Source organism: Salarias fasciatus, chromosome 2, assembly GCF_902148845.1.
Source record: "Salarias fasciatus chromosome 2, fSalaFa1.1, whole genome shotgun sequence".
NCBI lineage: Eukaryota > Metazoa > Chordata > Actinopteri > Blenniiformes > Blenniidae > Salarias > Salarias fasciatus.
This window is the reverse complement of record NC_043746.1, coordinates 18,060,284-18,074,204: the sequence shown is the minus strand read 5'-3', so window position 1 is coordinate 18,074,204 and position 13,921 is coordinate 18,060,284. Positions and strand designations below refer to the sequence as shown.

Here is a 13,921-nt window from a genome sequence, read left to right as displayed (position 1 = left end):
TATCCCTTTCTGCTGTGCCTGCATTGTGTGTGGGGCCGTGCGCGTCTACTGGTAAGTGTGCCATTGTGTATTACTTCCCTGAGGTTCTTACACACTGCTTTACACCCTGCCAAAACAGAGAGGACACACACCAACCGGAGACCAGGCACAATTGTCCTCTCTACCCCTCATATCTCTCCTTTTTTTCCCTCCTTTTTCTTCTTTTGCATGATCCCTCTCTTCTATTGTCTCCTGCCCACTCGTCATTAAACATCTTGTTATGTCTCGCAGACTATTTCTCCTTCTGCCTCTCTCCGCTACCGCTTTCTCTTTCATTTTTTCAAACATTTCCTCCTCCATTTACTCATTTGTTTTCAATTATGGTGCAATTTTCTTCAAACAGATCTCGAGTCATTGGTCACTTAGAGGAATCTCTGCAAGTTTAATACACCGAACTGCTCTATTAGCTAGAAATGCACAAGAAGATCAGAGGAGGAAGTGGATTTGGCAAATCTGGAAAACATTTGTCGAAAAAAAAATGTTTCAGCCAAGAAGATGTCGTAAAGCTCATTCAGTTGAAAGCATTTATTTTAGAAGTGAACAAGTTTTGTCAAAATACCGAGGATATTCACAGCTATCATCTATTTGGGGACCTTTCTGTGTAGGGTTCTGCATGTTCTTCCGGTGCATGTCTAGGTTTTCTCCAGGTAATGTGGTTTCTTCTACAGTCCAAAAACAGGCTAAGTGTTGTGAATTGAGGGTGAGTGACGATCTGCCTCTTGGTGTTTGGACTGTGATCGACCCATTCTGGGTGCATTCTGCCCACAGTCAGATCCGATGGACCGCAGACAGATGGATTAAAGTAAGGGTATCTTCTTTTAGACAACATAGCATTTGTGGGAAGTAGCTACAAGCCACTGTATCATCAAGTGGTTGAAAAACAAATAGTTTCTAACAATCACACCTCTAAAAGCGTCTCCAGAGGTCGAACTTGAAAACTCTTCACACACATGAATGCTTGGTTAGATAACATGCAGGTATAATTGTTATGATCGACAAATAAGTACCCGCCGTTTGACGTCTTTAACCTGTGTGTGGTTTACAGCCGCGTGCCGGTTTTTCTCTATTTGTAGCTGCCTATTGTTTCTTTAGGGGACCGCTTACAGCCACGGATCCGGTCTGTTGAGCAATTATTTAAGGCAGCGGTATTGTCAATGTGGAATTAACTGGAAATAGACTGCATTATTCATAATGAAGAAACATGTCACCCGGTGCATCGGTGTGGCTGATTGATGTGACTGTTCTCCATCGTAGGACAGCAGCAGAGCTCAGCGATGCAGAGGCACGCTTAAGCTGTATCAAACTTAGATGCGCATACAATGCACATCGCATGGGGTTTACAGCCAGTATTGTTCAGGAAAACCAGATTATATATATTTTTTCTTATTTTAAAGCTTCTATTGAATAATTTATAAATGTGTTCAACCATTTAATAAATGATTTGCAACACAGCATTCATGTCAGGGTTTATATATTAACATATGGGTACAGCTCTGTTATGAAGTGTTTTGAATAATTTATTATAAATTAATTATACAGTACCCTCCACTTATGGATGTGTTATAGGGGACTACAAGGGTTTCTTCAAATACATTGATAGACTTGTAAAGTGGCACCTAGCTTTGCTTGTACCTGAATAAAACAACACAGTGCTGTCAAGTTGATGTTATTATCCGTGCTAAATTCAATGCATCGCGAACACAGAGATGGGCTGTTGAACCCTCCCTCCCCTTTCCCACATATTTATGTATCTGGATCAAGGCTCGGAGTCCCTGCAAGCCATCAAAGTTTAGATCAGTGCTTACATCTGACATGGGGTAACAGAGGACTCACACTCGCGACTTGTGAGACAGGTTCAGTCCTCGAGGGAGCTTATTCAAAGTCCAAACAGAGGTCGTCAACATGAAGGCAGAGAATCAGACTGGGGTACCTGAGGGATGGGCTGGAGTTAAACCAGAGGAAAGAAAAAAAAAAGAAAATAGGAAACTAGATCAAAACCAAACAGACCGAACTTGACAATGGCAGGGACGCTCGACTGGATGGCACAAGATGAAGTGGCAACAGACAACAGAGAGCGCAGGAGGAGAGAGAAGTTAACAAGACACAGGTGGAAACAGTCAGAGTGCGGCTGGCTGCAGCTCAGTGAATGACATGAAGGCTTCTGAAACAAGGAAAGGAGCTGCGCTAAACAAATCAGGCGTGAGAACAAAACTTGCATGAAAGCCCTCAAACTTGGACAACTCCGATAAAGTCCCGGGCCCCCTGTTCCATGTGTGTGAGTGAACGACGACATGTCCTGAAACACTGTTTTTCAGTCTGGCTCAGTTTATGAAGAAGTTGAAAACGCTGTTATGTCAGTATTAGACAAGTTTCTACTCAAGGAAGTAAAGAGAGCAGTGTTACCATGCCAAAGTTTTCTCTTTGTGTCTTTCTTCCTCAAGTTCATTCAGATTCTTTCTAATTTCAACCCGCTGATTTTAATTAGAAATTACTCACTTTGAGCTTAAGTGGAAAGTCAAACGGACATCAAAATATGTGTCTGATAATCATCCTTTGTGAGAGCAGCTCAGACAGGTGTGTGTGTGTGTGTGTGTGTGTGTGTGTGTGCGCCCTTCAGCACTCTCTACAGGGGTGTACGTGCTAATCTGTGGCATGAATGTAGTCTCCAGTTATCTCAGAGAAGATAGACTATTTGATGTTTTGGGTTAGAAAAGTCGGATCTGTGGTCATGTCAAACACAAAGACAGCTTCTGTCTCTTCCCTTTTCTCTCTCATATCTCTCGCCCTTCCCCCCACGTCGATGCAGGACTTTATTCCTTTCATCATCACCACCGCTTTGACATCTCATCGAGGAGAGATGAGAAGAAGATAATAAAAAACCCTCTCAGAACTCTGATAGGATTACTCCTCTCTAGCCATCACTCTCTCTCCTGTTTCTCATATATTCTATAGTTAATTTTGATTCGTTTTTTGAATCTGAACACACGTGTATGAGACAGACATGCACACACTCCTGTTTGGTGCTGCCGTTTGTCCTTTCTTCTCTCATTCGCTGTCAGTCCTGACCGAGGCTGGAGGTCTGCGGAGGTTTTATGGGGAATTGTGTCCCAGATTGAATTATGGGCATCGGGTCCAGTGACAGGGTCAAACCTTAAATTTCTCTGTGTTGCAGTCTGGTTGAGAACTGGGCAGAAAGAGGACGAAAGGTACATGCTACTGACAGCCTCTATATCACTCACACCTCCTTTTCCCAGCTCTCACTCCTTCAGCTGACGACACACCGCGAAAGATGATGCAGCGTGGATTATATCGGTGTGTGTTTGTGTGCAGCAGAAGTGCCGCGGTGGAGATTTAAGGCCGCTTTCATGTTGCACATGCGAGAATATGAACACATGCGATGAGCTGCAAGGCTTCAAGTTCCCTGTGACGGATAATTACCCCATGGAAGGAGAGAACAACACCCTCTGATCACACAACACTGTTTTTTTTTTTTCATTACCATTTCAGACTGAAGCCCCTTGGTAATGATTTTACTACTCTAATATTTTTTGGCTTTCATTCAGCCATTTTCAGTACCTGAGCACTGCAGCTCTGATCTTTTAATGAGTGGACGTAAATAGATAGCTTTGTGCATTCAAGTGCAAGCTAAACGTTTACTCAGAGGTGACAATGATGGAGAGCAAAGGTTAGAAACACATTTACTGCATCATGGGCCGTGGACCCTACCGTTGGTAATTATGCCGCAGCAGTGAAATAGCTGTAAGTGGTGCAATAAACATGACAGTGAACATGGATACACACAGTGAAACCTTAATTGCTGTTAGAAGCATGAAGACCGCAGTGTGTGTGAAAGCATTCTGTGAAACAAGATAAAGTAACTTATCAAACGTCTGGGTTTTGTCTGCTAAAGACAGAAGATGTTAAATAGGAGAGGAAATTTTATGGCGCTTTTTCGATTTTACGTCAAGAGACATTTAAGGGACACTGTTTGAATGTGACTATAGGAGAAGGCAAAGCACACCCAAAACAGGTCAGCAGTCCATCACAGACACACACTCTGCTTTAAATTCACTGACTAACCTCAGATGTGTGTTTTTGGACAGTTCAAAGACACCAGAGAACCTGAAGAAAGCCCATATATGAACAGGGAGAACATGCAAACTCTGAATCAAAAAGTACAGGAGAGCTTCTTACTAATTTATGTTAATGATTTATTTCATTTCAGACATTTAACCAAGTACTTATCCAAGAAAACCTAAGACAATGCCATCAGATGTACAAAAATTCTGGAAGAAAAAAAAATATAGCCAGGTATAATTTGTGTAATTAGGGGCAAGAGAAAGAGCACTGTTACTTGGACAAATAAATCTTGAAGCACAAATACATCCTTCACTTCATTTATAACAAATCATCTCATGTTCACCTGATATTGTGCAGCAGTAATTCACACATGGATTATTTACCGCCGTCCGTTAACCTCACAATAACGAGGAGCTGGAGGACCCCGAGATTACTGACAAGGAAGAACATGCAACCTTCGCACAGAAAGCCTTCCTGCATTGAAGCTTAACAAAGCGCTCTATTGTGTTCTCTCTCTTATATCGTCTCTATTACATTTATAACCCACACATCTTTACAGTTTGGCTTCACATTCAACCACTGGAGCAGACACACTGATAGCAGGAAGCTCCTGTCTAAGGCGACACATTAGGATCAGTCTCCGTTCATTCAAGACGTTGGCTGAAGGAGCTTTTGATTCCTCCATCAACCCAAGTATATGATTCTTACCGTCTGCAGAGTCCCAGCCAATTTACCTTGAACCCTTTCTTTGTATTGCAGACTTAACTTTTCCATTCTAGTGTGAATTTCTTCCTTTAATCCATCAAAAATATATAAAAAAAATTAATGCTTTTTTCTCCCCCTGTGATTTCTCTGCCACAGAACCTTTTATTTGGTGTTACAGTGAAACAGCTCACAGAGCAGCCATCCACAGAGCTGTCCTCTGACACTCAGCAGGAAATAATACAGAACTGGAAGCGCTGTCCGTGGTCCTGAAAAAGCACAGAGCCGCTCACTTCCAGCTGCTGGACAGCACCACATTTCTACGGGGCTTTTTTCATTTCTTTTCTTTTTTTTTTTTCATGAATTATTGCCTGCACATTGGTAGACCCTATACTGTACAGTTTCTTTCTTTCTCCTCATGGACATTTTTACAGCTCGTAAGCTAAGGCCGATCCTTCCACTCTGTGGTCTTGTTAGCCGGATATTTCTTTGCTAGTCTGTTGATGGCCATACTGCCATACGGCCATAAAGATTTTCACAATATTTAAAGGCTTCGTTACTGTGATTTTTTTTTTTTTTTCACCTCGTGTTTGGTCATAAAATCAGCCAGTTGTTTTGCTTTTTTTGCAATATTTGAATGAATTATGCTTAAACTTTCCCGGGTTCCCCTCCATTGTGTGTCTCATTGTATTCACGTGTGTTTTACGATTGACACATTGTCCATGCTGTGTGTTTGTGTGTACCTTTGCAGACTGGCAGAAATGGAGAGCCAGAATTGTTCGTTCTTCACGGACAGCCTGTCCCCGGATGAAAGCCTGTGAGTACGCAGCCACCCCCACACTACAAACCCCGTCATTACAACCTCAACCTTTCAGAGATTATGTGTGTGTGTGTTCTGTTTATATTTTTCTCCTTGAAACAGCCGCTGGTTTTGCGATTACGGTGTGCTCAGGCTTACACATGTATGTTTGACTGTTAAAGAAAAGGCATGAATAATCAGCCACATAAAGAAAATGACCCAGAGCGAGAAGCTCACACGTTACCCCCCCTCCTTCTTAATCCGCATGCCTGCTGCGATTAGGTTCTGTGTGTAAACACACAAAGCCCGTGTGTGTGTGTGCTTGTAGAAGTTGGATAAGTGGTGGAGGCTGGCTGAGAGACATAATTCTCCACTGCGGAGAGCGGAGAGTGCCACGTGGAGAGGGCGCTCGTTTGAGATCGCGTGTATGTATTTGTGTTTCGTCTCGTTGACGTCGATGGGGGCTGTCAACCGTTTCTTCCTCCTTCTGAGATCGTTTTCTTTTCTTTATTGCGCTTTAAAGTTGAGGTTGCTTGCCCAGCAGCTCTCTACAAAGTGCTGCTTGGTCTTTTAGGGCTCCAGGTGTGTGGCGTGAGTGTATGCGCGCGCGCGCGCGCGCGCGCGCGTGTGTGTGTGTGTGTGTGCATTGTGAACTGTGCTCATTATTTCTTTTCAGATGTGTGCCTTCTCTGAGAGGGCTGTGATTGACACCACATTAAGAGTTAGCTTTAGGTTGACAAAACTACAACACAGCACTTTCTACTACTGACACTGGTGCTTCTCCAGCCTGCTCACAGTGTCTCTACTGGCATGTGCATGCTTCTAAAGTCTGGCTTACATGGATCAATGTTTCAAAACTGTGTACGGGCATGTTGTATTTGTCTTTATGCATGCCACTAAGTTGTTGCCTTAGAGTATATTTGTATGCATGATGCTGCCTTTCTACCCTTCACGTGCGGTGTTGTGTTCTGCTCCTCTGCCTTTGCATCTTGTTCATATTCTGCAAACCCGTCCTTCTGTCAGCACTCCTCTTCTCTCTCCTTCTTCTTCTTCTTCTTCTTTTTTTCCCTTAATGCTGCATGGCTCTGTACATGCTGCTGTGCTATCTGTGTCTCCAGCTGGTGTTTGGTTGGCATCATACTGTTTTGCGTCTTGAACCACGCTGCCTGTGTGCACAGCCGTCACCCTCCACCTGTGTGCGTTGTTCAGAGTTCACTGTGCTCTAAAGCAGGTAACAGACATGACCATAATTTTAACTTTAACCTATAAAACTTAATTATTTTTTTTTTACTTTAAAAACATATCATGGTTTGGATTTGTTCCAAAGAATTAAAAAATACAGTGGAGTATATAGTATTTACTGATACAGTAAAATATTCATGATCGTCAGAAAATGTCCTCTGAGCTCCGGAGCTGCTTACAACCAGCAACAATTCAACAACAGCTAAAGTGAGGCTGGCATGCTCATAAGCTATAAAGTAGGCTAATTTGATTATAATCGCATACAGCCGTTCACGTAATTTGCATCAAAATGTAAATGTAGTTTTCAACTTGGAGAAATACGTCTGATCTGAATTAGAATTAAATCAGCAAAATAATTATGCAGCCTAATATACATAGGTGAGTGTTTTAGTACGTCACTCAGAATAAAAACTGAGTACGTCCGTGAATAAAAATACATGGTGAGTGTCTATTGAAAATGGAAAAACAAGAGTTAATAGTGAGATATAGTGGAAGGCGTTTTTTTAAATACCTTCTATGCAAATAGTGACATATTTTAAAAAACGTTTGTCCAAATGTAACTACTGTGACTTGTTTAAATTGTGAAGTGGGCCAAAAAAAAAAATCTGCAAATAGTAGAAATATGCTGCAAGTGAAATGCATTTAATCATTTCAGTCCATCTAAACAAAGCATCTGCAGTGTTTAATTGCAATGCAAAATCGTTTACGTTTTGTTTTCAACGGCAGTTCAATAAAGTAGTTTGCTTTGTAGGCAAAAGCATTATCACAACAAGCAAACAAGTGTCTTCCTCTGAAAATAATTGCCAAACATTCACAGACCCATTTATTGTCCTGGGTTTGCTATCCAAGAGCAAGTCTTCTTTCCCAATTCCAATAAAGTGTTTATTATTCAAGCGATATATTGTGTTGCAGCTTAAGATGCACCTCACATTCTTAATTATGCGAGTGGGTCCTCATGGTCTTCTGAGCCAAGTTTATGACAGAGTATTTAATATTTTGGACTGTGAACCTGGCGACGTGTCCCGCTGTTTCTCGTCTTGTCTCGTCGCGTCTTGTCCGGTCACGCCATCCCTCATGCCGCTCGCCCGGCCTCGCTTTGGCCTGTCTGCCTCCCCGAGACGCTGTTGGCTCTGCTTTGTGCTGCTGGTGGCTGTGTGCTGGTGGCTCAGTGTGCTGTCTCCTGTGTGGGGGACTCAGGGATGAAGATCAGTACCTCCTGCGTCACTCCAGCCCAGCCCTGGACCACGACTCGCCGTGCGGACAGCACATGCTGCTGGCTCACCTGGAGCACCAGGACAAGGAGCAGCTGCAGCGCACCCTGGCCCGCCTGGAGAACGAAAACAGGTCTGTAAGCCAGCAGAATAAACTGGGCTTCAGTTCTTTACAAATAATATCTCTGGACCACATCCATCGCAGGCATTGCTGCCGTGTTTGACAAACAAGTATACACATTTCATCACAGCCAAGAAATTAGATTTTCTCTTCCTTTCTTAACATTCAGATAGCTCGTCTGAATTTCTTATGAATTGATTCGATGAAGATGAGACATAAAGGTTGAAGCAGGGATATGGAAGTTGTGAGTGAGTGATTTTCTTCAGTGAAGCTCCTCACAAGCATAATAACACAACTGTGTGTGTTTGTCTGGGTGTGTGACCCCCTTCAGTCTGTCTGCCGCCGTTTGAAAAGCCCCCTGTGGAGAGGAAACACTTCCACACTCCAAATCCTTTTGAATGGCATCAAGTAAATAAAATCTGATTTTCTGTGTGCATAAATGACAGTGAGGTCTGTAAAATGGCGCAGAAGCTCTCTGCAGTTGCTTCAAAATTGTTTCTTTTCTTGTTTTTTTTTTTTTTTTTTGTCTTTGTGTAAAATCGGAACAAATTTTGGTGATTTAAGTGTCGAGAACATTAGAACACATGCTGCTGATGACTGAATTAGTTTGTTTTGAATTTATTTGTTAGATGCTCATGTATTTTTCCATGAATAAAGCAAATTCATTTCCCCTTTTCATCTTTTCATTTAATTAGTGACCAGAGGCACACTTGATGTGAATCATTCATATGAATATATTACTTGACCTCAGTTTGGTTGTGACCTCTCCTGACAAACACACACTCACACACACCCTTTGGGTGCCTAAAACCTTGACTCGGTTCATCCTAGGTATTGTTTTTTTCAGCTACAAACTCTGTTTTACGTTGCTGTGTGTTCTGTTGCGTCTATTCACGGCCAAAGCAGAGGCTGCAGCTTAATCTGGATCGTTTGTTGCTTTTGTGGCTCCTATGTGAAAGACAGATAACAACAGCATCAGACATCCTGCTGACTCTGCATATACTTTCAGAGAAGAAAAAAAAATATATCTGAAGTGCGTAAACATGTTAAACTGCTGTGTCAGCTCTATTGCGTAATTATTTGAATTCCAGTGAATTATCGGGACTAAACAAAATCCGATTTCCAATTCATGTCTGGTTTTAGAAAACTGCTGGAGGCTTTGTTGTGTTGCTGCATCTTTAATTTCCTGGAATTTTGATTAAAGTTATATTGAAATATTCATCATGAATATAATTATTCATCATGTGGTTCGTGTCAACAATGTAATAACATGTTGTTGCATTGTTTGTGTTGTTATTTACATATGAATTGGTATTGTATGAACTGTGTAATTTTTTTGGTCCAGGTTTTTGTCTACTTGTCTCGGCTCGATGCGTATCTCTCCTTCTGCGGTTATGTTTCGAGTGCTGCTCTAACAAGTCGGCCTGACTGTTTCGCTCCATCTGCTCTGCGCTGTGGGTCCTCAGGGTGCTGCAGGGCGAGTACAGGCGGCTGAAGTGGAAGCATGAAGAGGCGGCGTCGGTTCCCATGCTGACCGAGGCCGGAGAAGGCGGCCCGGGTTCACCCACGGCAGAGGGACAGCAGGACGAGGAGCTCCTGGCCGAGGCCCGGGTCCTCCGGCAGCACAAGACGCGCCTGGAGACCCGCATGCAGATCCTGGAGGATCACAACAAACAGCTCGAGTCTCAGCTGCGCAGGCTCAGAGAGCTGCTGCTACAGGTACAGCGGCACCAATCTGAGAGCGAGCTCAAATTCACCCGCACTCCAGAAACCTGCATGAGAGGCTGATTAGTGACCCTAATTTGCCCTTATGTGTGAATGTGAATTTTTTTGCATGCGTGCGTGTGTGTGTGTGTGTGTGTGTGTGTGTGTGTGTGCACCCTGCCCCGTCAGCTGGTGTTGGCTCCAGCGCTTCAAGAGTTTAATAAATCTGGATGGTAGAAAGACGCAGCCTGAATTATATAGAAATAATTTTCACATTCACTTTAAAGTGATGCAAAAAAAATTAATAAATAAATAAGTAAAGTTTTGTTGAGTGATGAGAATCAACATCACAGAGCATTAAGGAAAGACTCCAGCTGTCTAGACGTTAGAGGGGGAGCAGGTAGTTTGGGTCTGATGGGAGTGATGAAGAGACTCCCTGACCAGGGTGAAGGATACGGTGGTGATGTGGAGGAGGGGGGCTGAACGCCGCAGCTTCTGAGAGGTGGAATGACCATTTTATGATTATATGGAGAGAGCGAGTTGTAGTGACAGACTGGCTCTGGGAGGAAAAACATGAGCAGAATGATAATCGAACAACAGCAGTGAAGCAGAATGAGCTTCATTCGAAAACTATGCATTTTTTTTTCTTTATTGAATTTCATTTGACATTAAAGGAATGCGAATATTTCTCAGTCGATGGATAATTGGCAACGCTATTGGCATTTTACAGACATGAATAAAAGTGTTTCCATAATTTGATGTGAATTAATCATTTCCAACTAAATACATAAACTGTAATGATAAATGGTAGATTTTGCATTATCATTAAACACATAAGATGTAGTTATTCTGCATGGTGAGCATTATTGGTGCTTAATCTTTCATAGTGTACTCTCGAAAATGTGTGAATTTAACATTTAAATCCTGCGGACACAGTTGAAGAATATCTCCATATATCTGAAATTACAAAAATAAAATGACCCAATAACCAGTGCCACTTTTTTGGGGGCATTTTCTATCATTTTCTTCAGTTCGCCATTGTTCGTTGGTGAAGAGAAAATAAAAGTTTGAATGTGGTCACTTGCCTGATAACTTGTTAACTACACCTCCAGAAATAATTTGGTTCATGTGCTTTATATCCCGCAAGGCTTTCAGAACAGTTAAATTACATTTTTCATGGTATTGTTCAGCTGGAAAATTAAACTGAAATGTTTTTTTTTTTTAATAAAAGGATGATTAGTTTATATTTCATCTTCTCTCGAACAGCAGGAGACGCCGTTCCTTTGTTCGAGCAGCTCACAGTTTTTTAAAAAACATCAAAAAATTCGAAATGTCTGCCTTCGTGCGAACAGTTTTCAGGGCTGTGCTGCAGCTGTTGACCATTTGCAGGTGTTCATATTGTCTGCTGAGCATCAAAACACTTTTTAAAAAAAAAAAAATTAGAGTCACTATTAATGTCACCGCTACTGTTTTCACACATCCTCTGTCGGAGAGCCTCAGCTGCACTCGCTGCAAGTTTCAGTGACTGCAGTATGAATAAAAGGTGCAGAGAGAGGAAATTCATATTCAATGCTTTTCAAAAATTTGTATGCATCACACTGCATACATCAGGCAGTGCAGTCCTTCAAATACATTTATACATGTATAAAGAGGCAAGGAGTGCACATGTTGGAAAAGGAAATGGGTATACAAGAGAAGGGCGGCACGGAGAGAGCTGAGACACTGGAGCAACACATAAAAGGATTTGCTGCGGAATGAAGGAGAGTCGACAGATGGATGGGGAAAGTGGAAGGTGACATTACTGCTTACTATAATGAGGTGTAAATTCTTGACAATGGGGTGTTTGAATTGCATGCCTGGGCCACTGACTTGAAACAAAGGAAAGGGGAGTGATTTACAGGAGGGGAGAGAGACACTGAGAAAGACTGACAAGAAACTGCTTCTCCAGGTGAAAGACTTGGAAATTAAGAGAGAAGACAGACGAGGATGTGAGGAGGAGGAGGAGGAGGGAGGAAGAGAGGAAAAAGGGCTGTTCGAATTCTTTTCTTTTCTCCCCACTCTGAAAACACAGTTTCATTTCCTCAGAAAGTCAAATCTGTTGGATCTACCTCTATAGTGGTAGATGTGTCTATACGATCCCGCTCTGCAGAATCTTCTGTTGCATTGCATCGACTGATCTCACCCACCTCTTGAGTATTACTCCGCGGTTGCTAAAAACAATACAAGCGATGGTACATTGCCTATAATATCCTCGAGAGTTACATTATGCACATTTGATTGTGAGTTAAGATTTCCATCCATCTCTGTCAGTGTGCTTTCTGTATCACTGCGCTGTGCGGCGCCAGTCCCCGTCTTCTTATCTTCCTATCAAAGCACAAATAGCAGTAACCTGATGAATTTGTGTAACAGCTGTTGGACAAAATTGCCTCTCTTAAATAATTTCACTCTGAGATGCCATTTGAGAGCTGCTGGCTGGCGGAGTGCCACCACACGCCGCATTTGTTGCTATCTGAAAGACGAAGCGAGGTCTAAAGCAAGGATGAATCCAAGCAATTATTTAAACTGAATGGTGATTTTTTTTTTTTTTTCTCTCTAATGAAATAGCCCAAAGACGATTCAGAGGCAAATGGATCAGAACCGTCAACCCTGTCTTCCCCTGTGTCCGGAGGGGGTCACCACGGAGAGCCGGCCAGCAGAGAGACGACTGACACTGAGGCCGCAGGTCAGGGACGTGCAGCCGGGCTCAGATGTGGAACAGACACTTCGCACGCATGCAGAATGTGAAGCCATGCATTCACTCGATACGCGGTAACATTTGGTGTGTGTGTGTGTGTGTGTGTGCATACAGGAGATGATTTGGAGCATGAGCAGGACACGGTGCTGCAGCTCCAGGAGGTCATCGAGCAGCTGAGGAACGTCTTCCCTTCCGAGCCAGGTGAGTTCAGCTCGCCTGCGCACGTCTCTGCCGGAGCGCGTCACGCTCGGACTCTTCTCCTCGTCCGCGGCGCTCGGGAATGCAGAGATGGAGAGGAGAGCAAATATGTACTGCTGTGGGTCGATAGTCCGGGAGGGGAGGGACAAAGAGATTAAATAGCCGGGAGGAGGAGGAGTAAGATAAGAGAAAGGCTGAGACTGTCGCAAAGGAAGACGTAGAGCATCACTGTCACACACTTTTCAAGCTGTCCCGTTACATTTAAAATGCAATTTTCTCTACAAGCCAAAGCCTGTAACTTTAACAAAGAAAGGGATTATAATAATTATAGCCTTCTTAGTTATAGCCAAGAACAGCGTCTTGGTCTTTTGCATGTGTTCCTGAACTAATGAAAGCTCTCTCTGCTTCTCTGTCTATTCCGTCTCCTAATTTCAGGCACCACCTCACACATCTAACCCCAAGTTGGCCCGGAGGGGCGGAGAGGAAGCCTGAAAGAATGCTTGATGGCGGAGGGAGAAGCTGCACACACAGCTGGGGTCAGGCCACAACGCATCGGGCCCTGTGACCGCCGCAGCGGCTTTAAGACTTTAAAGCTAACCCTCCACTGGAACTCAGTGCACTAAAAGCCTTTTTCATGCGAAGTGCTGAAGGCTCACGCTGATGTCCTTTTGGCCGGCCTGTGCCTCGTCCCTTCAGCGGTGCAGTCCGACTCCATGTTAACGAGCCAAAGGGAAGCAGCATCAGCAGCAGGTCAGGGAGAGACGAAAGCGAAGGGAGAACGCCCAGCCAAGACACTGTGCTTTACCAGTATCTGTGTAGTCGTTTGGAGGTGTGAAGCTTTACATCAGTCCACAGCACAAATTGGACCTTCCATGAAGAGAATAGATTTAAAAAAAAAAAAAAAATGCAACAATAGGAATAGGAAGGATGTCCCTTGTAATGTCAAAATGCCTGTACGTTGAGTGTTTGTGTTTTTTTTTTTTCCCCTCCTCACGTGTGTTTTCATCTTTCTTCCTTTTGAATTCATAACGACGGGTGGTGAGTTAAAGCGAATTGTGTAAACTAAATCGGGGCTGGGCTGACGGCACTTC

At 43.2% G+C, this 13,921-nt stretch overlaps 1 protein-coding gene across 1 annotated transcript in view; it reads left to right on the top strand.

Annotated features, from left to right (window-relative positions):
* drp2 (dystrophin related protein 2) overlaps window positions 1–13,712 on the top strand; it is a 75,716-nt gene extending 62,004 nt beyond the window's left edge. Inside the window, exons 19-24 of the mRNA XM_030104912.1 lie at window positions 5,573–5,638; window positions 8,060–8,206; window positions 9,661–9,913; window positions 12,503–12,620; window positions 12,747–12,833; window positions 13,266–13,712. Coding sequence (XP_029960772.1) covers window positions 5,573–5,638; window positions 8,060–8,206; window positions 9,661–9,913; window positions 12,503–12,620; window positions 12,747–12,833; window positions 13,266–13,285 — 691 coding nt within the window. The 3' untranslated portion in view covers window positions 13,286–13,712. The remainder of the gene's footprint in view (window positions 1–5,572; window positions 5,639–8,059; window positions 8,207–9,660; window positions 9,914–12,502; window positions 12,621–12,746; window positions 12,834–13,265) is intronic.
* The last annotated feature ends 209 nt before the right edge of the window (window positions 13,713–13,921 follow it).